This window comes from Opisthorchis viverrini (genome assembly GCF_000715545.1).
Source record: "Opisthorchis viverrini unplaced genomic scaffold opera_v5_292, whole genome shotgun sequence".
Taxonomy (NCBI): Eukaryota; Metazoa; Platyhelminthes; class Trematoda; order Opisthorchiida; family Opisthorchiidae; genus Opisthorchis; species Opisthorchis viverrini.
This window is the reverse complement of record NW_008751945.1, coordinates 588,877-612,425: the sequence shown is the minus strand read 5'-3', so window position 1 is coordinate 612,425 and position 23,549 is coordinate 588,877. Positions and strand designations below refer to the sequence as shown.

At 46.0% G+C, this 23,549-nt stretch overlaps 1 protein-coding gene across 1 annotated transcript in view; it reads right to left on the bottom strand.

Annotated features, from left to right (window-relative positions):
• The window catches only part of T265_14893 (hypothetical protein), a gene marked incomplete at both ends in the record, with an annotated part of 71,954 nt that extends 52,024 nt beyond the window's left edge, over positions 1–19,930 (bottom strand). The window contains 6 exons of the mRNA XM_009175706.1: positions 2,733–2,789; positions 5,015–5,419; positions 8,488–8,625; positions 15,971–16,492; positions 17,532–17,802; positions 19,896–19,930. Coding sequence (XP_009173970.1) covers positions 2,733–2,789; positions 5,015–5,419; positions 8,488–8,625; positions 15,971–16,492; positions 17,532–17,802; positions 19,896–19,930 — 1,428 coding nt within the window. The remainder of the gene's footprint in view (positions 1–2,732; positions 2,790–5,014; positions 5,420–8,487; positions 8,626–15,970; positions 16,493–17,531; positions 17,803–19,895) is intronic.
• Positions 19,931–23,549: the final 3,619 nt, after the last annotated feature.

The following is a 23,549-nucleotide window of genomic DNA, read 5'->3' as shown; positions in this document are numbered from 1 at the left end:
TGATGTCACGTGAGGTGATGTTGATGTGTTAAACACCGACCATTAGTGGCCTTGAAGTGTGAAGTGCAAAATGGGAATTTTTGTATCACTCGCTACTTACAACATATCAGTAGGGCAGGGAAACATTGGGTCATTCGAGAAGGGCAGTCAACACCGACACAGCGACGTGTTGATGTGCACCGTCGAGGATGGATGACGCCATATTGTGCAAACGTGTCAGCTATCCACATCCAGCTAGCTTAAATGTCACTCAAAAAGGGGGTTTTAATCTTTTTGTCAAGGGCCATTGGTCTGAATATTTCTCGGGATTCAGGCGATTAAAACGGACATTGATTCGTCAACAGGGAGGTAAAAACTATCTGTCAACTTTTCACTGTTTGTTAGATTGTAAATCAATCGTTACTACACATTTCAGAAGCCGGAATCGACAGGATGTAGTGATATCGACCATAAAAGAGGTTTCCTTGTTGAACTCATGGGAACAGACCGATTCCAAGGAGAAAAGTACGCGTGAAACTTGTGTAACTAACTGACTCGGAAAGGGTGGCGGCTGCTTTACTTCAAAAGACGGCGCGAATACTGCGAGGACAGTGCGGGTATCATCACAAGCGAACGGGTGAATAACGTGGATCGAATATGTCACCTTTTGGCCGAACTAAAAGCAAATGTAATACCGAAATACACTCATTTGCAAACTAATTTGGTTTTTCGGGTGACTCACCTGGAACCCAGCTGAATCTCTCGTTTGTGATGTTCTCAGGCAACTGAATGTGCTGCACCAGGCCGCCTCATGTTTCAGTCACTACGATCATATTCGAGATATCGCGATACTTCTGTATGGTCGTAATCCACTACTCATGAGGTTGCTGAAAATTCGTCGACAGTCCACCAACAGTTTCGCCTCAAGGGCGACGAATTTTCAGTAACTTTATGAGTAGTGCATTATGAATACACAAGTGTAATAGGTCTCCAGGTGTTATCTGACTAGATGGCCGCATCAAAAAACGAAGCTCTAGTCTAAAAGTTTTATGAAACACTTGTTTTGAAGTCCCTACAAGGGTAAACATGAATTTCAAGCGGGACCATTACAGGATTATTGCGTCAGTGTTGCAGAAAGTGTTGAGCGGTACAAGAATACGCACGCTCTTCTTCAAGTTGTGCAAACGAATGTTGTCTATCTTCTCCTCTAGTTCCGAAGAGATGTTTACTTGAAAGATCCTCTTTTTCTATTATAGTGAGGTTGCTTTGCCAGGGAATTCACGCTACAGTGTTTGCAACGGCTGCCAACGTATACAGTTGATTGCTCTACCATCTGATGGAAACACCAATGAAATCATCGAATTTTCAGTCGACAGAATGATGATTTGAACTGCGTTCAAACACCTGGTTTGGCATGACCAAATGACCAGAACTCGGTCTGGATGACCTAAACTGGCAAGCGAAATGAGGTCAAGGTCACGGATGGAGCTGTCGACCACGAGTGCGGTGGTCACTTGTCTCCTGATGGTTTACCGAGTAATTTCACAACAAACGGATCGTAAAAGTATTCCCCCTAAAGTATTAGATGTTCGAATGTAGAGTTTGCAGTGTGGGTGAATTGGGAACCATCGTGACTGTGTGGAGGCTTTGTTTGGACGAAGGTTTCTTATTAAGGGGGATTTCATGTGTGGGGGTTGAGAGAATGGGGAAGGATTCTCATTCAGCTGCACAACTTCAATGTCGATAGTGAAGCGGACCCTAGCAAACGGTCCCTGGCGTCGTGTGTACAACTACGACATGACTGCTGGTCGGTGAGTGTCTCGTTCCGAAGGAATTCCGGTTTCAGGGTGAGTAACGTCGAACCTGGAAAGCGGCACTGCTCGCAATAAATTGAAATCACGACTTTCAAACACGATGCGCTAGAAAACCTCATCAGCGTACGTGGATGAAACAGAGTTTTGCGTTCAGTTGTGAAACTGGAGCGTCTTGTACACTTTACTGTATGCGTATCGATCTGCTACGGACGTTCACACTCGCTAGCCAGACAAATGACCTTGCGTGTTGTGTTATCGGTCCATCTATTGGTTCACATGGAGTGTTAGTACTGCTCGTACACAACTCTCAGTCTGGGAACCACCATAGAATAATGCGCAAAAACTGCCTATGCATAGTGTGTATATATACTATATATATATATATATATATATATACGGCGCATATGCAACCGCGCCTTCGGCTGAGATCACTGAAATCTGTAGACGTGGATCGAAATTTATTAGTAATGCATACGGAACATCCTGACTGGTATCAATACAAATCACGTGGTGTAACGCGGACAGTCCAATAAAACAGAAGCAAACAATGAACGACTGTCAGCATAGGCCCAAAGCTGGTTTCCATATTTGGATACTCATATACAGCCTGGTGTCACGGTGATACTACTGATGGGGGGCATGCGAGTAGTATGTTTTCTCGTAAATCCGCTTTGCATCTCTTGAAAAGTGAGATCTACTGCCAAGTTTGTGGAGTCGCTTTGTAGCATTCGCTTAGATTTGTGCGACAGTCAATGAAAGTTCAGGAAGATGCGTTCAAGAAGAAGATGGACATTAAGTTTTTATAAACAAGATGCATATGAGAGTATTGCTTCTCTGTCCACTAGTCTGCAACTGTTCAGTTGGCATTTTCTAATAAATAACTCCACAGCGAAGGCCATCTTCCTTCCAACAATAACACCCAGCGAAAAATCGACTCACTGCATTGATGTCCTTGTTCGGAGGGCAAGGCGTGGAAGATAACCTTGTCATCAGCTCCTGAACAGAAAAAAATAGGGGGAACCTGGTTATGAAGCTTGTGAATGTCTAGCAATATACAGGCGTTTGAACTGGATGAACTGGATGGTGCTAAGGTTGGTTGGTTGAGGAAACATTCAGAAAAGTCAATTTGACAAAGGACAGAACCATAGCGCAAAAACACCTATTCCTTTAATCAAATGGATACTGAAGAGTGCAGATGGAGAGTTCATCCTTCAGGTGAAGTCGGAGTACGCTGCAGACACTGTACAGCCATTTTATTATCTTATTATCGTTCAGCTATAACACCTTTCCAGTGCCTAGCTGCCATACCACCCAAAGGAAGCACGAGGCCTGGAATACTGTCAGGTTGCCCAAGCCTAGACAGGGGAAGTCGAGAGGTAGAGGTCGGATTCGAACCACGGACCTTCCGGTTAGTAAATTTGCGCTCTAACCACTTGAGCCATCTCGCCCCATTTTATCCTTATCCGGAATCATCAGCAGTGAGCGTCTCACGAATCTCTATCCAGTTAAGAGTGAAAACACTGTTCCTTTTGGTCATGAACAGCAGCCGTATAAATTTACGCGTGGACCGGGTGAACCTAAAACAAAATGTTACGATCTCCTCGAATGAGTACTATCAAGTTATAAGTAACCTGGTCAGAGAGCAGAACTTCTCATGGTTATCAGACAAGGAGCCAGTCAACACGTAGCCACGCGGTTTGTGGCTCAGCTGAAAGATTATCACACTGTGCTGCACTTAGGTGTTACTGAAATATCTGTTCTGGTACGTTCACAGTAGGACACGTAACAAATGGGCTATCGTACACGGAACTGAGGTCGGATACTACTTCCAAGGTTATCCAGTGAACCAGGGTTAAAGATCTTGAAAAGCTGGTCTGTGTTTGCGATCATATCATATTTCAAAGCATTCGAGGCTCAGAGGGTCGGTTTGGTGGCGAAACCAACCGGGGTTTTTTTTCTTGGGTGCGGAGGGAGTGGTTAACGAACCTAGTTCGTAGCACTGCTCCGGTAATGGGGATACAGGGCTTTTAAGCTCGGCGATGCATAAGGATTCAATCTGTTTGACACCCTATTCTTCTGGACCCTTGTTACGATGACATGCGAAACAACTGCGGCTTGGCTGTATACTGAGAACGCTGTGGCGGAGCTACCAACTGAAGCGGACGGCCAACCCACTTTGGCATGTCGTACAAAAGTACAGCTCGTTCGACACGACATGACCACATCAAGTAAACGGTGAGATTTGGTAACTGACCAGATGGCTCTTGATCTGGTCACCGAGCTTGGCAATTGATTTGCAAATGTTTCGTCACCATTCGAGGATACATCTTCAGTGCACTGTTGGTTGGGTGGCCTTTCTCTTCGTGCCTGCGTTTGTATAGTTTACAAAGAGCGGTGTTTGTGCTGTAACCTGATTGGCCATTGACAATCATCCTACTTGGGTTTTGGTTGGTCCGATCTTAGTCTGTGTTGCGTATCGCAGTAGGATGATTGTCAATGGCCAATCAGGTTACAGGGCAAAAGCTACTCTTTGTAAACTATATAAACGCGGGCACGAAGAGAGGGACTACGTACAGCGCCCTGAAGATGTCTCCTCGAACGTTTGCAAATCAATTGCCAAGCTCGGCGAACAGATCAACAGCCACCTGATCAATTAACAACTAATTCACCCGAGTTACCAATTACCAAACGGCCAGATATTGAGCTCGAATGTGCAAAAAAGCCTCGCGTGCGTATCATTTGTAGACTGTCAGTTAGGCTGATTTCATTTCATTCTGTCTACACAATTAATGTGCTCTCGTTATATCTGACCTTCCCGGAAGCGTGACCTAGAGCGTGGCAACGGCAGTCATGGTACTTTTACTGTCCCAAGTGAGACTGAAGAGCAGGGCATCCTCAAAGATTTGCCAGGAAATGTATGCATGCTCTTAGTCAAGCTGCTGCTGTGTATGAGCACAGTTCTAGGACGTAAAAGCTCCTCACCTTATGACAGTAGTTCCTCTTCTGGATAGTATTCAAAGTTTGAAAACGGTATGGTATCTGGCTCAGTCGCTCACTGTCGTGTCATGAAAGAACTTCCTCCTAGATTAGTATTCACACCGTCGGTCCCTCAAGTTTGTTTTCGGCCTACTTTTAACCCTAACACCTCCCCCCCACGCAGGTTCATGAGCTCTGAGTATTAGTTGTTCGAGATGAACGAGAATGGTCGCCAGGTAACCTACCGTGTGAAGCGCTACAAGTCTCTGCGAGTAAATTTGAGCGATCTGTTCTATTGACGGTGGTGTAGGTTGCTCTAAACTGAGTTCTTGTTCAGCCAGTCGGGCTAGCCAGCATCGATGTTCTTCCAAAGTTGTCTCAATCCGGTGCATGTACACTCGTAACACCCGTCTGGCTTCATCGGATCTGGCCCCTGGATTCCTGAGCCTGAGACACCGATGCAACGTAACGGGCGACATGAGAATCGTATCGCGCAGACAGGTGAGTACGCGTAAACCAAATACGCAGGTCGCTTCTTCAGTCGGTATGTCGCGACCCTGGTCTTTCCGACCGGGCACACTGATCATGCGTAACAGGGCAGCTGACAAATCGACCAAGTTCGCCCACTGTTTGTATCGAGGCCATAAAGTCTGAAAAATAGAAAGGTACAACAGAAAGCATGAAACAATCACCGGGGGTTGCAACAGCAGTAGGCTGGTGATGCACCGATACAGGTGTCAATTCTTTCTGTAAAGCCTTATTTTCGTCACATGGTGCCATGTTGACTGTGCGAAAACAGGTAATATCGACAAGAAACGGAACATGTTCCAACACCATCCTTTTAAAAAGAGTTTGCATTCTACAGCGAACACGCATGTGTGATCCACCATGCATAATGCGTCAGCTGGTGAATCGATAAACACAGACTGCGTGTGTTTTGATCGATAACAACAAGTTAATTTATCTAATGGCCACCAACTGTCGGCTAGTGGCTTTCCATACTTGGAGAGAGAGAGATGCAAGAGTGCTAGTAGCAAAAACCCAATTTCTGTCCCCTACTTGTCCTTCTTGGATGTCAGATTCTTCTAAATTGACCTCGTTTGCAGTCTGTTTCCACATCGGCGCTCCGGAAACTGTGCCACGGTAACGGGAAAACAGCGTAGACAGATTGGACAAAGACAGTGGTTCTATTTGCGCAGTCTGAAAAGTTGTCCTACTGAATGGCGTGAACTGGGGCAATGGTTTGATCAGCATTTTAGAGGCAAGCCCACACAAATTACTATTACTAGTAGTAAAATGAGTAGTAAGATACGCGACCGTTTACGCACAATGAACCACAGTGCTATCTCGTATCAGAACAAATAGGGCAATCAGCGAAAGGTTAGACAAGCCCTTGTGATGAGTCGTCTCACTTGGCATGTCTGGAACTTCTGTAGCCTTTGAAGAAATCCAGAGACCTGCGACTATGAAGTCAGCTGGGAACCACTGGACGTTGGAGCGTATGCAAGGGGTATGTTAGTGGCTCGTGAGACATACCCATGAGAGATTCCAATAGCTAACCTGGTGTTGGCCAATAACAATCCGGGGTCTGTAGCCCTCTCCCCAGTGACCTTGAACACCTAGAATTTTCGATGGGTCGTTTCCAAATCTGAGTTAGAACCAAGCAATCGATTCCCCGTGGTGTCTGGTTCGGCTGAGCTCGGTCTGTCCATGTCTAACCAAACAGAGCGTTGTTCTCCTAAAGGAAACTGCTCACAAGGTTGCTGAAAACTCTTCGACAGCCCACGACCGGTTTCGCCCTTCCAGTTCGGGCTCATCAGGTAGGCGCAGTCCCCGAGTTGTTCTCCGTGCCTAAATTGGAGTGGCGGAAACTTGAGGTGGCTGATCAGACGGCCATTGATCTGTTCCCCGAGAGTGGTAATTAGCTTTCCGGAAAAACTGTAGCCCCAGTATCGTTTTGCACACCACTTTCAATTCGGTTTCCACAGTGTACCTGCATCCAAGTAAGGCCAAAGCGTTAATTTTCACACAGAACTATCGCTTTGTTGACATGACTTTTGGTCTCCAGTCACAAGTTTTGTTTTTCTATAACTCGGCTCTCCAAAAGTCGCTATAGCTCCGGGGTGATACGAGACTTCTGTAGCTGTCACATAAAGTCTAAAAACGCACAACCTGGTTTGTAGTGGGACGTGGGTTTTGGCGAAACTCGTTTGCCATCATGACAGTAAGGTTTGACTCGAGAAGCAATGGGGCCGAACAAGTTTTGCTTCCAACAAACGGTGGTTGGGGCTTCTGCGCCTGTCTGGCGGGGATCAATAACCTAGGATTTCCTTATCGCCGTCAGCTTCTGTGAATCATGTCAGAGTAATAGACACAAGTTTGGAGCGCATGAGTTCTTCAATAAAGGCTGCTTATGCAAGCAGAGTTTCAATAGCTGCTCGAAATGAGCCTGGGGACGAAAGGACTATACCAGTTTCCATAAAGGAAACTACTCACAAGGTTCCTCAAAACTCCTCGGCAGCCCAGCGACCTTGTGAAAATATACTGCGATATCTCGAATATCGTGCCAACTGAATCATGAGGCGGCCTGTGTGCAGCACATTCAGCTGGAGGACATCATAAACGAGAGATTCGATTGAGTCTCCCGTTGAAACCAAATTGATTTGCAAATGAGTGTATTTCTCGACGATACCAGTTCTTCAAAATATTCACGACTAGTAACTGCATCATCGAGGATGACGGAGGCGTAGATTAAAATCCACGGTAACCGGTAAATGATTGTGAGTCTGCCACAACGCCGAATACGATGCGATTGAGCTTAGACGGCGTGCACGAAGAGTACGTGTAGAAACACAATGCAGCGTTCAGAAAATAGTCCCGATGCCTAATCCCTAGTGCACCAAGCGTGCGTTCACTTCTGTTTTCTCATAGAAGGAAGGTTTTGGGTGTCACAGGCTATCTAAAGGAGACATTAAAACTTGATTTGTACCCCATTGTACCCACTAACCGTTGCCGAATCGCTGTGTTTGACAAACGCTCGCAAAATCAAATACAACTCATAGCCGGCGATGGAAGATCGCAAAGATGACCACGTGAATTCTGGGAGTTTCGTCTTCTTCAGACGAAGGATGTACTATCACTGACGAACAAATGTTAGTCCTCTGGAAGTGATCTTTTCTAAACGAAGAGTCTACAGAAATGACTCTCGTCAATCACAACCCAATGCGTCCTTGCCCCGTAGAAGATTTATTTATTTATTGTTTTTCGGTAGGCTGTTGGAAGTACTTCGCCTGCGTTAAGTGAGCCAACAGCCACTTGGATGAAGCATACGCTTGGTGCTTTGTTCACCTCGTACAGAGAAGACAGTTCCGGGGAGTAGCCATACCAACCCGCCAACTAAATTCCACATTGGTATTGTCTTTCAGTATTTCACATCAGACTACCGTATAAAAAGTTTTCACGACCTTGTGCAGCGCTGCTGTCTGATGTGACGCCTTTTTAAGGTCATTGCTGTTGACCTACATGTGAATTTGGCACGGAAACTCGGCTTGGCAACAACAGTAGTCCGCAAAGAACCATCTGTCTTGACTAGAAATACGCTGCTATGCACAAACTGGAAACAGAGAAGAACAACAGTCAGATTCATCGCGCCGTACATACACAGAAATAAGAAAGTTTACTCTCCTCAGCTCCGTGTCAATGTGTGAATAGAACTCACCCGTTCGCGGTCGCGGACAAATTCATCCAGTTCCGACAAAATTTCAAAGTAACACACTAACAGGCGTACTGGAGACGGCACACGACAAGACACTGGGAGCGGGTGTTGAATAGCTTCCACGGCGTCCGTGATATGCACCTGAAGCAGGAAACAGAAGTTAGAACAGTGAGATTTTTCGTATGACCAGAAACGACCAACCGTGCAAGTTATAATCAGGGACTGGAAAGTGTAAAACTGACAAAGTAATTTAGTTCACAAAGCAAGAACAGCCAGCCTCGCCTCGTCGGGATACAGCCCGAAATTCGACAAAAAATCGAGATCGCTCAGCTATAACACCTTGTAGGTGCCTAGCTGCCATGCCACACGAAAGAAGCACGAGGGCTGGGATACTGCCAAGTTGCCCAAGTCTAGACAGGAGAAGTCGAGATGCAGAGGTCAGTAAATTCGCGCCATGAACCATCTCGCCCCCTAGAATTCGACATTTCACCAGTAGTCAGATTCCCCACAAACAAAACATATCAAGAGGAAAAAGAATGAATCTGGTGAGCAATGTCTTGTCAATCGGCTGCTGGCCAGTTTGTTCGGAGACAGATATCTTGACCAATCCGCGGGCAGCGTTTGTCCTCTTTTACTCCACTCGGAACCATGCAGATGGTCTTGAAAGCAGAACTCACGCCTTATTATTATCTGTTTTCGACCAAGGGAACCACAATGGTCTTCCTGAAATTAGACTGGATGGTCCTCCCAGATCAGTTTTGTGCCTGATTGTCCAACCAAACGACTCGCCCACGCAGGAGCAGGCGACGGTGTACAAAAGCATAAACTGGTCTTGCATAGTTTGTGTGCTTTTCAGGCTGAAGTTGACTATGGTTTTAAAGGAACAATGGCGGCCATGAATAACCGCTGTAACGAGTGTTTCATAGACCGTTTGGCTTCAAAGTCCTTCGAAAAGAGAACTGTACTTAGTCACTTACTAGCAATAGTTACCTTAGTCTGTTTTCATCGCGTTATTCTATCCTAAACTTGTCAGGTGCTCGTCCCTTTTTGACTTGATGGTAAGAAATTTGAACTCACTTTCTACATTGTGTAAATTGAGTACACCATTCTTGCCCTTGAGGAGAATAAATGAACTAATTTGTAATGTACTACTCATAAGGTTGCTGAAAATCGGCCGACAGCCCACGACCGGTTTTGTCCCAATTGGGGCTCATCAGGTAGGCGCAGTCCCCGGGTTTTCCGTCAACTTTATGTTCTACTTGAAACCAACTTACACGAAATTAGCGAATACACACTCATTTGTAGAAGTGTCTTACTTTGCTACAAAAAATATCTTTGATCGAATTAGCGCTGTACTACCGAGGCTGAAATTTTTCCACTTTCCCCCTAAGTATATAAGCTAGCAAAGGATCTAGAGGCAAACTAGTTTGGTTTTTCGAGAGACCCACCTGGAAACCAGCTGAATCTCTCGGTTTCGATGTTTCCAGTTTGCTAATGAGTGTATATTCGCTAATTTCGTGCAATTTGGTTTCAAGTAGAACATAAGGTTGACGGAAACTCGGGACTGCGCCTACCTGATAAGCCCGAACTGAAAGGGCGAAACCGGTCGTGGGCTGTCGAGGAGTTTTCAGCAACCTTATGAGTAGTGCATTACAAGATCTAGAGGCAAGTCCACTACTAGATCATCAATCTGAAGGTAGAGTTCTGCACTGCATTCGAAATTCTTCGAAATTGCAGTTTGATAAAGTCAGCTGTGGGTCAACTCTGCATTGACAATGTCACCTCGATTGATGATGATACGTTTTCAATCCAATTGCCAAACTCGGCGAAGAGACCAACAACCAAGCAGCGCACCTGAGTCCCCTGTATTCCACAAGATCGCAACCTCATGGCTATTTGATTAGTCGTAGAACAGAGACGACGGCAAGTCGCTCCATCATCCTCTTATCCTCATTCCCGTCCACCCTTGATCTATTGTCCTCTCCTACAGCCTACCATCCATCCAAGCGTGAAAAAAAGAAACTGAGTCTTTGGTTAACTTCGACATGGAAAACCTGATTCCGGAACTTCACGAAAAGTGAGAGGCTGTATTTTTCAAAACTGAAGACTGTGAATGAGCTTGTATTGATTTTACAAGATGTATAGCTGGGAAGCAAGGGCTTTGAACGCGAAGAGGGACGCTTGATTGGCTGGGCTTTGTCTGTCCGGTTTCACTGACCTGAAGGCGAGCAGTAGCAAGGTATGTGCCCGAATTCCGTTAGTAACCCAGAGCCGACAACTCTGATGTGCAGGTAAAGACTACACAGATTTATGCAGCTACAAACTAGTAGCCGGAATGAACCTCGGCAATGCAAGATAAAACCACTTCCGTATTCGGTCAGGAAACGTTCGTGACGCAGTTTTCGATCACGTGATAGCCAATGCACCAGCTTTGATCACATGACCGTTTGGTTGAAAAGAAAACTAGTCGCGCACACAAGGCCAGGTGACGCAACGTGTGTTCGGGGTGGAAACCGGACCATGACAGAGAGCCTACAGGACCTGGATAGACGTTGTCCATTATCCAGACTACTTTTATCAATCGGCCATAGACTTAAATCGATATCGAAAGTGGACGGATGCTCGGGTAGGTGGACACGTGCCTCATTGGAGCGGTCGTTCCGGCAACTGGGCCGGAAGAGAAACACTTATGGACAGGCAACAAAGAATGTCCTCATAAATGACGTGAAATTTGTCTTCTTTTGAGATGGATGATGCGATGGAAAGCGAGCATAATACCACGCTACTTATAAGGTTGCTGAAAACTCCTTCACAGCCCAATACCGGTTTTGGAGGTAAGCATAGTTCCCGAGTTTCCACCAGCCTGATGTTTCGATTGAAAAATGTCAGAAACGAGCGACGCAGCTGGGATTTGATTGAGTCACACCGAATTAAATGGCAGATGAGTGTACCTTGTCGAAAGTCAGACTTGTTTAATCGAATGATTTGTCTTCCAGCCGCGTTGTTGGAAACTAAAACAGACATTGCTGAGTCGATGGTAGCGAATACCTGAATCTGGCTTTTATCCATTTGAATCCGGGTAACTTACAGACGCGACTATATGTCTTTTAATCAGTTCGGTTACATATTGCTCGACGCATTGGCTTCCAGTTATTAGTGCACAGGTGGCGATAGCGAGCGACGCAGCTGGGATTTGATTGAGTCACACCGAATTAAATGGCAGATGAGTGTACCTTGTCGAAAGTCAGACTTGTTTAATCGAATGATTTGTCTTCCAGCCGCGTTGTTGGAAACTAAAACAGACATTGCTGAGTCGATGGTAGCGAATACCTGAATCTGGCTTTTATCCATTTGAATCCGGGTAACTTACAGACGCGACTATATGTCTTTTAATCAGTTCGGTTACATATTGCTCGACGCATTGGCTTCCAGTCTATTTCAGACAAGTAGCGACTTAGATTCACTCCATCTTGCGATCAACTGCGACCTTATTCACACTTTTTCGGAGCTCCGGAGATCCAGCCCGTTGATCGACCGATTACGAGCTTGGCCAATCGATGTTCCGCCTTCGTTTCGTTATCCAGGTCTGAGGTTACTTTTTACGCAGTCTGTACACCTGCACACCACATTCGTGTTCACGTCCGTTGTCCGAAGTGAGTTTTTTTTTACCGTCATACATTCGGAAATGTGCATGGCTGTGTCCAAAGACGGCCAACACACACACACACCTGCATGTGTGGTAGACAACGTCCAGTGCCAGACAACTCTTGTTGTTGGAACAGTTCTTTCGCTGTCTCGACACGACTATTCTGGTTAGACCATAGTAGAAGATCGAAGCACTGAACTCGTGTTTCGGTCTTATTCGAACAGGCATTTGCGATCAGGATCTCTGACAGGCGGATAAGCGTGTTACCTCTGGGTCAAGATGGCTCAAGTGGTTAGAGCGCGAATTTACCAACCGGAAGGTCCGTGGTTCGAACCCGACCTCTGTCACTCGACTTCCCCTGTCTAGGCTTGGGCGACCTGGCAGTATCCCAGCCCTCGTGCCTCCTTGGTGTGGCATGGCAGCTGGGAACCGAAAGGGTGTTACAATTGGACGATTATTCTTATTATTAATTTCCACCAGCGAACGCTGGATCAACTTGACTCATCATAGATGAGTAAATGAACATGTTTACACTTTGAGTGACTTTTGGTCCCCCAAATAAAATATGTAGTGGGACAACTGCCATCGTCATCATCTTCGGTACCTAGATGCCACGCGAACCACCAATTTGCCCAAGCCTAGACAGGAGCGGTCGAGATAGTGAGGCTGGGTTCGAATCCCCGATCAGCTCCATATCTCTAAAATGGCTTATTCATAGGGTCTTCCAGAGCTAATCCAACTAGTTTTACCGTCATCATCATCATCAACTGTAATAACCGCGTACTCGTCGTACAGTGGTTGTGGCTGCCGCAGTTTCGCCCACCGATGATTTGGGGAGATGGTTGGGTAGTTAGCTGCGCATTGCAAGCGGGAGCTGCTAAATTGGTGCATAAATCCAGCCTGACAATGTCTCTAGCCATTGATGTGGCCCGTCTCGGGGTCCCCATCCAGGAAGATGGCAGTGACCAGCGCAGCTTAGTTTGCTGGTAATGGCTTTTATACTTCGTTGCTAAGTCATTGTTTAGCCGCCTCTGGCTCTCTTCCACCCTTCACGTGGTTGTGCGAAAAGAGCCCTTCGAGGCATACGCAGCACGTAGCCAAGCCAGCGCAACATGTGCAGTGTGATCAGTTCATCTATCGAGGGTGAGTTATTTCTCCCGAATACCATTCGACGTACTTCAGAATTGCTGATCCGGTGTTCCCACCAGAATCGGGCAGTGCTTCGAAGACATCGATGGTCAAACACTTGAAAGTCTTTGACGTCCTCGGCGCGCAGCGGTCACGTTTCTGATCCATACCATCGTCGTAGCAGAGCATGCAGCCTTGTTACATTTGGGCACTACGCCTACTCTAAAAAAAACACACCGATCGTTGGACTTGCACCTATTTTCTGGAGTTTCATTTGGTAATTTGTTAGATATTTCGACCGATATCTATTGAAAGGCAAAACATATCGGGTGGAAAGTAACATTTCATTGTTGTATGGTTCCATTTCCACCCAACTTTACAACTAACTCGCACCCATTAGCATGGGGGGCACCCATAATCCACAGAGATCAGGAATCTCTGGTTTTAAATGGCCCCTCCCACCACAGATCAGCCAAGTGGGTGCTGGACATTTCAAACCCTCTCTGTGAAGGGAAGAAAACCCTCCAATACGAAGTCATTTCTTAGTAGACACGACCTAAGGAGTTACAAGTCATTAGACAGGAAGGTAAACATCTCATAGGCACGTAGTCTTTAAAAAATGTGCATTCTCACACGTCCCTTTGAACTTTCCTGGATATTCATTGACTGTTAAACAATAGTAACCTACGACTCCAAAGCGATTCCGCAATTTCCACGATGAACTTCACCTTCCATCAGATGCGCGGGCGATACCAGACCATAGACTGGGGTGAGATGGCTCAAGTGGTTAGGGTGCTAATTCACTGACTGAAAGGTTTGTGATTCGAACCCTACCTCCGCCTCTCGACATCCCCTGTCTAGGCTTGGGTAACTTGGCAGTATCCCAGGCCTCGTACAACCTCCGGATGATATGGCAGTTAGGCACAGGAAGGGTGCTATGGCTGAGACCATAAACTACTCCATGCTTCATAAGTAGTATAATCAGTGTGGATGCGGCACATCACTGTGTAGAGGAGAGCTTTGAACTCGCGCAATTTCCAAACCAAATCAAGTGCTATAATCGGTCATGCATAGTCAGCGGCTCAACACATTCTGCTCTCACCAACGAGACAAGTCGATTTCCGATGCGTATCGTATCTAAACGAAACCGCCTCAGGACATTTGCCTCATTATTTCGGTCAAGTGACCAGTCGACCAACCAATGGACTGCAAGACGAGACCCGAAAGCCTGTCTCCTCGATCACTAAACTTTTGATCCACTGGACACGGGGTCGACCACAGTAGAGAGTTCAGAATTTTACCCCGCAATATCAACCGGCTATTGGTGGCTTTCAGTGGGACCATGTTGATCAACCAATAACGACCCAGTCTGCCTTCGACTCAACACTTGTGCCTGATTGGTCCAGCATACGTCCCAATGTTTGAAGGCTATTCATTCCTGTTTATGGTGTAAAAATTATGGATTTTAGTATTGCAAGTAAAGAGATAAACGCGAACTGTCAACAGCACACAATCTTCTTACTACATTATTCAAAAGTCGAATAGCTTGTTGGAATGCCTTGCACGGGGGCACAAGGCTCTCCCCAGCGACAGTGTCGCCTAAGCACGCTCTGGATGAAGGGCTCGGACTTATGATACTCGGAAGTACCAGTTAGCCTCTGCCCCTTCCCGCAAACACAGATATGGGTGTATCACAGCTAAGCTGATATCTCGGTGGCCACGCAGGCCGCAAGTGTTGCTGCCGCGCCATAATACACCACTAACATCTTGAAAACTAGTGATAGCACCCTTTTTCCGACAAATGCTTTGCTTTACTGACGATAAACACAGCTGAATCCAGCTAAATCTCTTGTTCAGGATGGTCTCCTGTCAGAACAGAATTCACGTGCGAATGAGAGTGTTCGTCGAATTCTATCCAATCTGGGTGCGAAGAACTCGGGAACTGCATCTTCGTGGTGGGGCTCAAGGAGAGCGAAACCGGTCGTGGGCTGTCGAAGAGTTTTCAGCAACCTTATGAGTAGTGTTTTACTTCTTTTTTCGCTTCTGTGGTTCCTAATGCAAAATGCTTCGGGAGATGAGAACACGTATAATTGGCTTCCCGGGCTTGTTTTATGTATCCAGTGACGACCGTATTTTCGGTATGCAGCTTCAGCGATTTTGATGGGAACTGACGTTTCCAGTAGGAACACTGCCGATGAGGTTGCTCAGGACTGCTTGACAGTTCCTTCAAGAAACTATGCGATGTCTCCAGTATCATACCAACTGAAACATGGGGCGGACTTTATGCAGCACATTCATCAGCGAGAGATTCAGCTGGGATGAATCTGCCGTTAAAAAAATTGGCCTACAAAAAGAGTAGCTTCGTCTCCTCTTGAAGATCGGTCTTTTGAGCATCTGTGGGTGGGCATTGCATGTTTTACTGAATTCCGCATCGAGTAAACAGTCTGTTTTGCTTAGCAGCATGTGATAAGAGTCCGAACCTTCAAAGCAGAACTGTTGAGACATCAGAGCGGGGACTGTTCACGCTTCGAACTCAAGTGCCAGACGCATAGGTCCCACACTTTGGTCTTACACACCCTCACGCTTCACGGCCTCATTGCTACTTAACAGATGCTGAAATAATTCGAATAGACTACAGAGGTCTCGTACTCTACTCCCGGAACATAATAAATCTTTCGAAACTTAAAAACCACAAAACCAGAACAAACTTACGCTTTGCGATCCTCTGGAGGATGATCTCACTTCTTGAATGTCGTCTTCACCCTCATCCTCTTCCTCATCGTCGCAGAGCATGCTCAATTTTCGCAAAATCCCTTTACATCGGTCAGACCTTTGATGTTGCACAGGTGAACTGGATTGGTGTGTCTCTTCTTTGGTTAGGACGTCTTCGGCAAACGCGTTCAACTCAGCCAGGACTTCTTCAAAGATGGAATTACGGCGTGGTGCTGCGGTAGTCTGACTCAGCGAGGAATCTGACTGACTCTGGTCTAGCATCATACCGGAATGAGATCTTTCCGATTCTGTCCCCGTATCAGTGCCGATAAAGCGCGGATCATCCACGTGACTGCGTGTGTCCATTGCTGGTCCGTCACTCTGAGGTGACAACTGTGTGTCGTCTAGGGTACTCCACGATTTCTCAGAGGAGGGGCATTTCAGTGGATTCGATTCATTCACTTTCAACATCCACGGTGGAGGAATCGTGTCACTTGAGCTAAATACTTTTAGTTGTTTTAACTGTGTGGAGGAGAAGAAACAAGAAAGCAGGTTTCGACAACAACAAGAGTTGATATATATATATATATATATATATATGCGTGTGTGTGCGCGCGCATATGGGATAAGAAGAGACTCGATGGTTCCATCGAACGACAGCTGTGCTCAGTCACGCAAAACGATGACATTGATCAAAAGGGTAGGTAAAATATTCGAATGTTCTGAATTCGTTAAAACAAGGTTCCTGAGATGAAGTAATCATAAGATAACGAACTAAGCAGCATTTAAAGATTATACGAAGGAAAGAGAACGATTGCTTGTCCAGTGTTAATCATTGCGAACAAATAATCAATTTATCAATAACTGGTTCAAACTGGAATCAATAAAAGCCGCTGTAAAGATCAGAACTTTGGGGAGCGCAACACTACCCTGTCAGAAGGTGGTGTCCAAAGTACGAACAGATTCGCTCATGGATCGAGCACTTCCCGCAAGTGGTTCAGTCATTTTGGCCTGCGATTGTTACAATGCAACAGGTCAAGTTTCAAATCTGATCCGAAGGAATGCAACCGACAAAAAATACCGAATAACGAAGGGTTCAGATCAATCCTCTGAACGTGTGTTTTTGTTCATGCTAGGTTTAAGAATGTAAGAAATGGTTTACTTCTATCGCTGCTATTCAAAACAACCTGGTTTTCGGCGTTGTTTTGTATCGATCGCATGGGGACAAGAGCTTGAAAATTGCCTGGAGTCAGTTCCAGCAATCAGAAAGTGTGCACAGAGATACGGAGATACGCCTTTACTTCATGTCCCAGTTAAACTGCCAGTCGGATGGTTTAAGCATGCAGGGTAGCTCGTATTCGAATCCGACCGAATTCAATGACTCATCATAGATCGCAGGGAAGAACGGTCCGTAACGAATCTCTTGGTTTCATTGCAGAAAATGATAAGCCAGGCCTTTACTCACTCCATCTGATATTTTCGCCAAATATAGGACCAACCAACTTCAACCTGTGAGCAGGTTTCGGGGCGAGATGGGTCAGTGGTTAGAGCGCGAATTTACCGACCGGAAGGTCTGTGGTTCGAACCCGACCTCTGCCTCTCGACATCCCCTGTCTAGGCTTGGGTAACATGGGGGTATCCTAAGCCTCGTGCTTCCTTCGCTGGTGGCACGGTAGTTAAGCACCAAAAGCTGAACGATTTTTTTGCGTATTTTTAGCCAGATTCGATGCTGGGATGATCCCAGGTGGAATGATATCAATAGCGTGGTCTCATCAGGTGTGTAGAGAACGCCGGATGTAGGTGATATGGTCAAATGCGTGTATACAGACGAACTTGGGAATCAAATAACTACAAACTGAAAGGTCGTGCCTTTAAGGTGCTCATGGTGCGGTCTCGTTGCAGTTTAACCGATGAGGGCCAGTCGAGGGAATATGGATTGAGCGTATTTTGATATTCCAGAGGGCAACAGGACTAATCGGCGTCCAACGGATGGCAGGTTCACACCAGAAAGGTTGCAACGGCGACCATCAAGAGAATCGCGTGTATCGTATGAGTGGGAAAACTCGTGTCTGCAGGCAGCCTTGGTTGGTAGTGGGGGGATAACCGCACTTTAAACATACGAATACATCTTTTGCTGACGAATATGGGCCATTCGATCCGTTGTTCACTTTGATTCTATGAGCCTTCTACGGATTTCAGTCCCTCGTAATTCATGTCCAGCCAAGAGGAATTTCAATCAAACGCAGCCATATTATTCGAAATTTAAACGTAACCTTTCATGCCTAGACTGTGTAAAAGAGCGACCGGGCTGTATGTGTCATACTGAGCGTTCCTGAGTGGTGATGTGATTCCCCCTGATTACCTCTGTCCAAATACCGATCACAATGCTAACCTGCTTTTTCTCAACTGCCTATGGCGCTTATCCAATAATTGGAGCAAAGGTGATCCAACAGATCGATACAACTCATTGACCGGCTAGCGAGCGGAGCAATGTTTATCGATCCGGCTGCAAAGTGTCGAAAGAGTGATCGAGGACAAAAACACACACACACACGGAGAGAGCGGGGGGAGATAGAAGTTATCTTCTATGATCCTGCACAGCAGTTTTACTGCGCTAATCTGTCATTACTCAGAAACAAACAGATGGTGGGAAACGCATGCTGTGAAAAAAATCACATTTTATCTTTCTCTAAAACAACAAGTGAGCAAATTGGTGAACTACTTGCAATAGTACCATACTCTCTGCGGGTATGAAGCGCGGAACAAGGTGTAACTGAGGCTCACTTAAGTGATTCACTGCAGTTCCATGAGACAAGTGACACGATTATCACTTTTTGTACAACAGAAGCATAACTCTATTGGCATCTGGGGGAATTTATAATCATGTGGATGGGAGAATTCAACGAGAACTCCAAGAGTACACGGTAGTTTTTTAACTAGCACCAACCACTATACGAGGTAAGTCTAAGTGAAAAGCTGTTGTACGTGTCTGCCGGTAGTCAATGCGCAGTGGTTCCAGAACGGACCAGATACCGCATTGGTCAACACAGTCTAAACGAGGACAGTTTCCATTGACGGTTGCTAAGAGGCGAAGATTCTCGGCTTCTTCCTCCAGAGCAATCTGAATGCCATGGATATCAGGCTGACATCTGGTTTTCAAACGAGGTGCATCACAAAGCATCCTGGCTCAAGATCCCTGGATCCAATCGCTATAGATTCGATTCATTTTGAGACGACAACATCATCCTTGCTCAGCTTCGATCTCTAACCAATCATTCCGCATTGTATTCCTTGTTCCATTGGCATTACTCATCGACTTCATTCAAAGTTGAGCAAAAACGAGTGATAGCAAGCTGAATCCGCAACGGTTGTTTAGGTATTCAATAACTAGCCTGATCTACTCCCCTGAAGACGTCTCGAGATTCGATACCCTCCGTTCTTGTGCGAAAATCCAGCTTTTTTCCGATCAATATCAACAAACAGAATGTTTTTTCGGGACGATTTCTCTTACACTCGGAATCTTATTGAGAAGTCGCTAGCTCAATGAATCGTCTATCAGTCTTTTCGCAGCTTTGTTCAAAGCCGAAAGTCAGAAGATGGTATGCATCCGAAACAAGCAACGCATCCCTTTCGACAGGGCGGAAAAGAGCGATGAAAAAACTTCTCACCTCATATTGATTTCCACAAAAGCCACATGATAATATTGACAAGTTCAAACCGTTTCAGTTTGTCATTTGAGTATAAACCCTCATGAAAAAGGCACTTTGACATGCGCATGTGTGCGTACCTTCTGTCGGATGATGTTTCCTTCAGTTGAATGTGCTGCACATCCAGTTGGAAAATATCAAGAGAGTTCAAGAGTTTTCAGCAACCTTGTGAGTAGTTTCCTGTATGAAAATATACTGCGATATCTCGAATGTCGTACCAACTGAATGATGAGGCGGCTTGTGTGCAGCACATTCAGTTGTAGAATATCATAAACGAAAGATTCAGCTGAGTCTCTCTCGTGAAAACCAAACTGATTTGCAAGTTAGTGTATTTCTCGGAAACGGTCCAATTTGGGTTCAAGTAGAACACAAGGTTGACGGAAACTCGACGAGTGCGCCTACCTGATGAGCCCAAGATGGACGAAACCGGTCGTGGGCTGTCAAAGAGTTTTCAGCAACCTTATGAGTAGTGATTTAAGACCGGTTAACGACAACTAAACCTACTAGTTCATTAGGGGCCTGGAAGGCAGGGTTATGAGCAGTTCTGGTCCAGCTCTAACCAACATTTTTTTGAAAATTTCATGCAGGACGTCAGGAAAAACTAATCCCAATGGGTGTTGGAGAACGAGGCCGGCATCGATTTAAACAGCTTTCAGGCATCGCCGGGAATCCAGATTGAATAAACTTATTAGGTTTGAAAAAGTCGGTCAGTCTTATTCTGTTACGAAAACAAATTAGCAGTGTGTGTGTTTTTGGAGATGTATTCACAACTTATTCTGATGTTTGCTATCTAACTGAAGTGTGTTCAGCTGTGATCCAAGGGCGTGACTTTCATGTCACTGCATGCAGCGCTCTCCTTCCTCCGCACACTGATGTATCATGATCTCATCGCTAACAAGGTTTCAGACAGCAGCAAAAGTGAGCCCTGGCACACGTTGCAACGACAACCGGCACCATGTGACGTCATGAATAACGATTATTTTTGTCACGAGACACCGCTACAGCCATTTGTTTGAATCAATTGCCTGATGTTCCACACTTGTTTCCAGAGTCTGAATTACCGATATGCCATGAAATCATCATCATCATCATCATCATATCATCATCATCATCATCATCATCAGTTCTTCTCACCATTGTGGCAATCACGTCAAGGCGTGTTAGTCTGACCTCAACGGGTATATGAAGAATACTAGCATCACACCGATTAGACCCATGAGATGATTTTCGAACGAAGGGCGGAACCGGTCGTAGGCTGTCGACGGATTTTTAGCAACCTTATGAGTAGTACATTACAAAGATATACATGTATCGCGATATCTCGAATATCGTAGCGACTGAAACATGAGGCAGCCTGGTGCAGCACATTCAGTTGCCTGAGAACATCACAAAAGAGAGATTCAGCCGGGTTCCAGGTCAGTCTCTCGAAAGAACCAAATTAGTTTGCAAATGAGTGTACATTCGCTAATTTCGTGCAATTTGGTTTCAAGTAGAACATAAGGTTGACGGAAATCCAGGGACTGCGCCTACCTGGTGAGCCCCAATTGGGGCGAAACCGGTCGTGGGCTGTCGACGGAATTTTCAGCACCTTATGAGTAGTACATTACAATGATTTCTCAATTACTGTTTTGCAGCCCACAGTCCACTGGCTTTGACCCACTGCCAGGCGGGTCACCTCAGAGTCATGGCTATAAGTTGCGTCAGTTCACACCACTGTCGGACCACAAAATCGAACGAATTCTCAAGGATTTGGTTCCCAAACCAACTTATTCCCAAGACTTCGCTCCGTCGAGACAGTCGATCTTGGGAGGCCGACTGAAGACAGTACGATGAGGCCATATCATCGCTTGTCGAGGGTTGTTTTGAGGCCCAATGTAAGTTAGATCGATATATACATAGGTTGATTTTGTAGCGTTCCAAATGAACCTGCCTTGAGTTTCATTCCACTGCGAAAGACCAAACACCACTGAGAAGAGATGCTTCGGATGCCGCTGGAGACCTAACCCATCCAAATGTGATTTGGTAATGCAGACCAAGATTTTCAGCTGCCATCTTTTGGCAGGCCGAAGCAGTCGGTGCATGTTTGCGAAGGTCAATTTCAGATTTTTAAGCAACGTGACCGAACACGTCCGGACGCCACAATGGGTCCCTGATAAAGTCGTCCTTCACGCCACACAAAACGCGCCCAAAAACTTCTGGTGAGGAAGTTCAACTCACAGATTTCTGTGACGGAGGTGCATCCGCTAATGAGCGAAAGTGGATATCGGATGCCATGAGTTATCCGACAATCTGTCTGGGGAACGAAAGAGATCAGTTGCGAATCCAGGGTCTACGATGGTAGTTCTGCTCCGTCGACGACTTTTTTGCAGAGATCAGTTGCTCGTACAAAGGCTACAGGATCCGCTTCGAACAAAGGCTGAGTGACACTCGGGACGTTGGATGTATCTCATCGTGAAGATATCCTTCTCTGAACATGGTAGATCCCCCAAACTGTTTTGAAAAAGATGTAGCACTCGAATTCTGCTGGACTTTGATAACGCAAGCAAATTTCGAAGAACAATGTGTGTCCCTCCGACTTTGACAGCTATACGATCGGACCAAGGGGTGCCGATTTGGAAGAGTCATTTAGTTAGCGTGAATACTGTATCCAAAGTCGGTGGAGGCCGAGACAGCCCAAATGTTCAGAGCGCGGATTTACTGACTGTGAGGTCGGTGGTTCGAACCCCACCTCTGCCTCTCGACTTCCCCTGTCTAGGCTTGGGTAACCTGGCGCTATCATAGCCCTCGTGCTTCCGCCGGGTGGCATGGCAGCTAGGCAACGAACGGGTGTTATAGCTGAACGATTATTTGTTTTCCGAAATCGGTCATCTAACCACTGTGAATCACATGAATCGGGTTGGGGGAGATGTCTTTGTAACCCACTCCATACCTAGAACGAAAAGCTGAGTAGAATCTGTGGAAACAAGAACGTGGTGGGTTGCCGCTCCACTCATACCATTTCAAACTTAGTGAACGCAATACGTACTGCATGCTTCAGGGACTTTAGCCGTTTCTATGAAGGCTCTGGTCGTCTCATCTCGACAATGTACGGACCGGCTTAGTATGCCGGTATCCCCAGTAGCAGGTCTCCATTTGGTTTCGCAGGAGCTCTATAGCTTCGCACCGACGCCAAAAGGGGTACAACCATCTCGTACAAGACACTCCATATAAGGTCATTTATTATTGGATTCTGAGAGTTCTTCGTCAACTGGAGTGTAGCTTCCTTAACATCACTGCCTCAAGAGGGACACTGAATGTTTTGGGGTTGCTTACTGAGAGGGACTATTGTGTAGGAGCCCTCATGTAGAGGGGGGTTGTATAATAAGACAAAATCCCGACACTAGGAGTTGGGTTGGCAGGTGAGGGATGGTCCACTAAAAGCGACTGGAGAGTGTACGCCAATTCGATACTGATCGATAGGCGCATCTGGCTTTGCACGATTTGAGCCAATCAAAACTCTTGTCCATTTCGCTTCATCGGACCGACAGAATGTCAGCGGACCGGAAATTATTTGCAAACCCAGACACACTGGACGTGGCGAGTGCTTTAAGAGTCCTCAATTCTTTCCGTCTGCCACCAAAGAGCCATCGACCAATTCACTAACAGGTCGTCTAATTTTTGCCCAAGAAAATCGATAACTCAAGTAATTTGGGCCTCCTTATCATGCGCAAATCAGAGGCGATATTATATTCTCCAGATGAGTGGAGTAGCTAGAGCAGTCTCAGCCTTCATAAAGGAAACTACTCACAAGGTTGCTGGAAACTCCTTGACAGCCCACGACCAGTCTCGCCCTTCCAGTTCGGGCTCATCAGGTAGGCGCAGTCCCCAAGGTT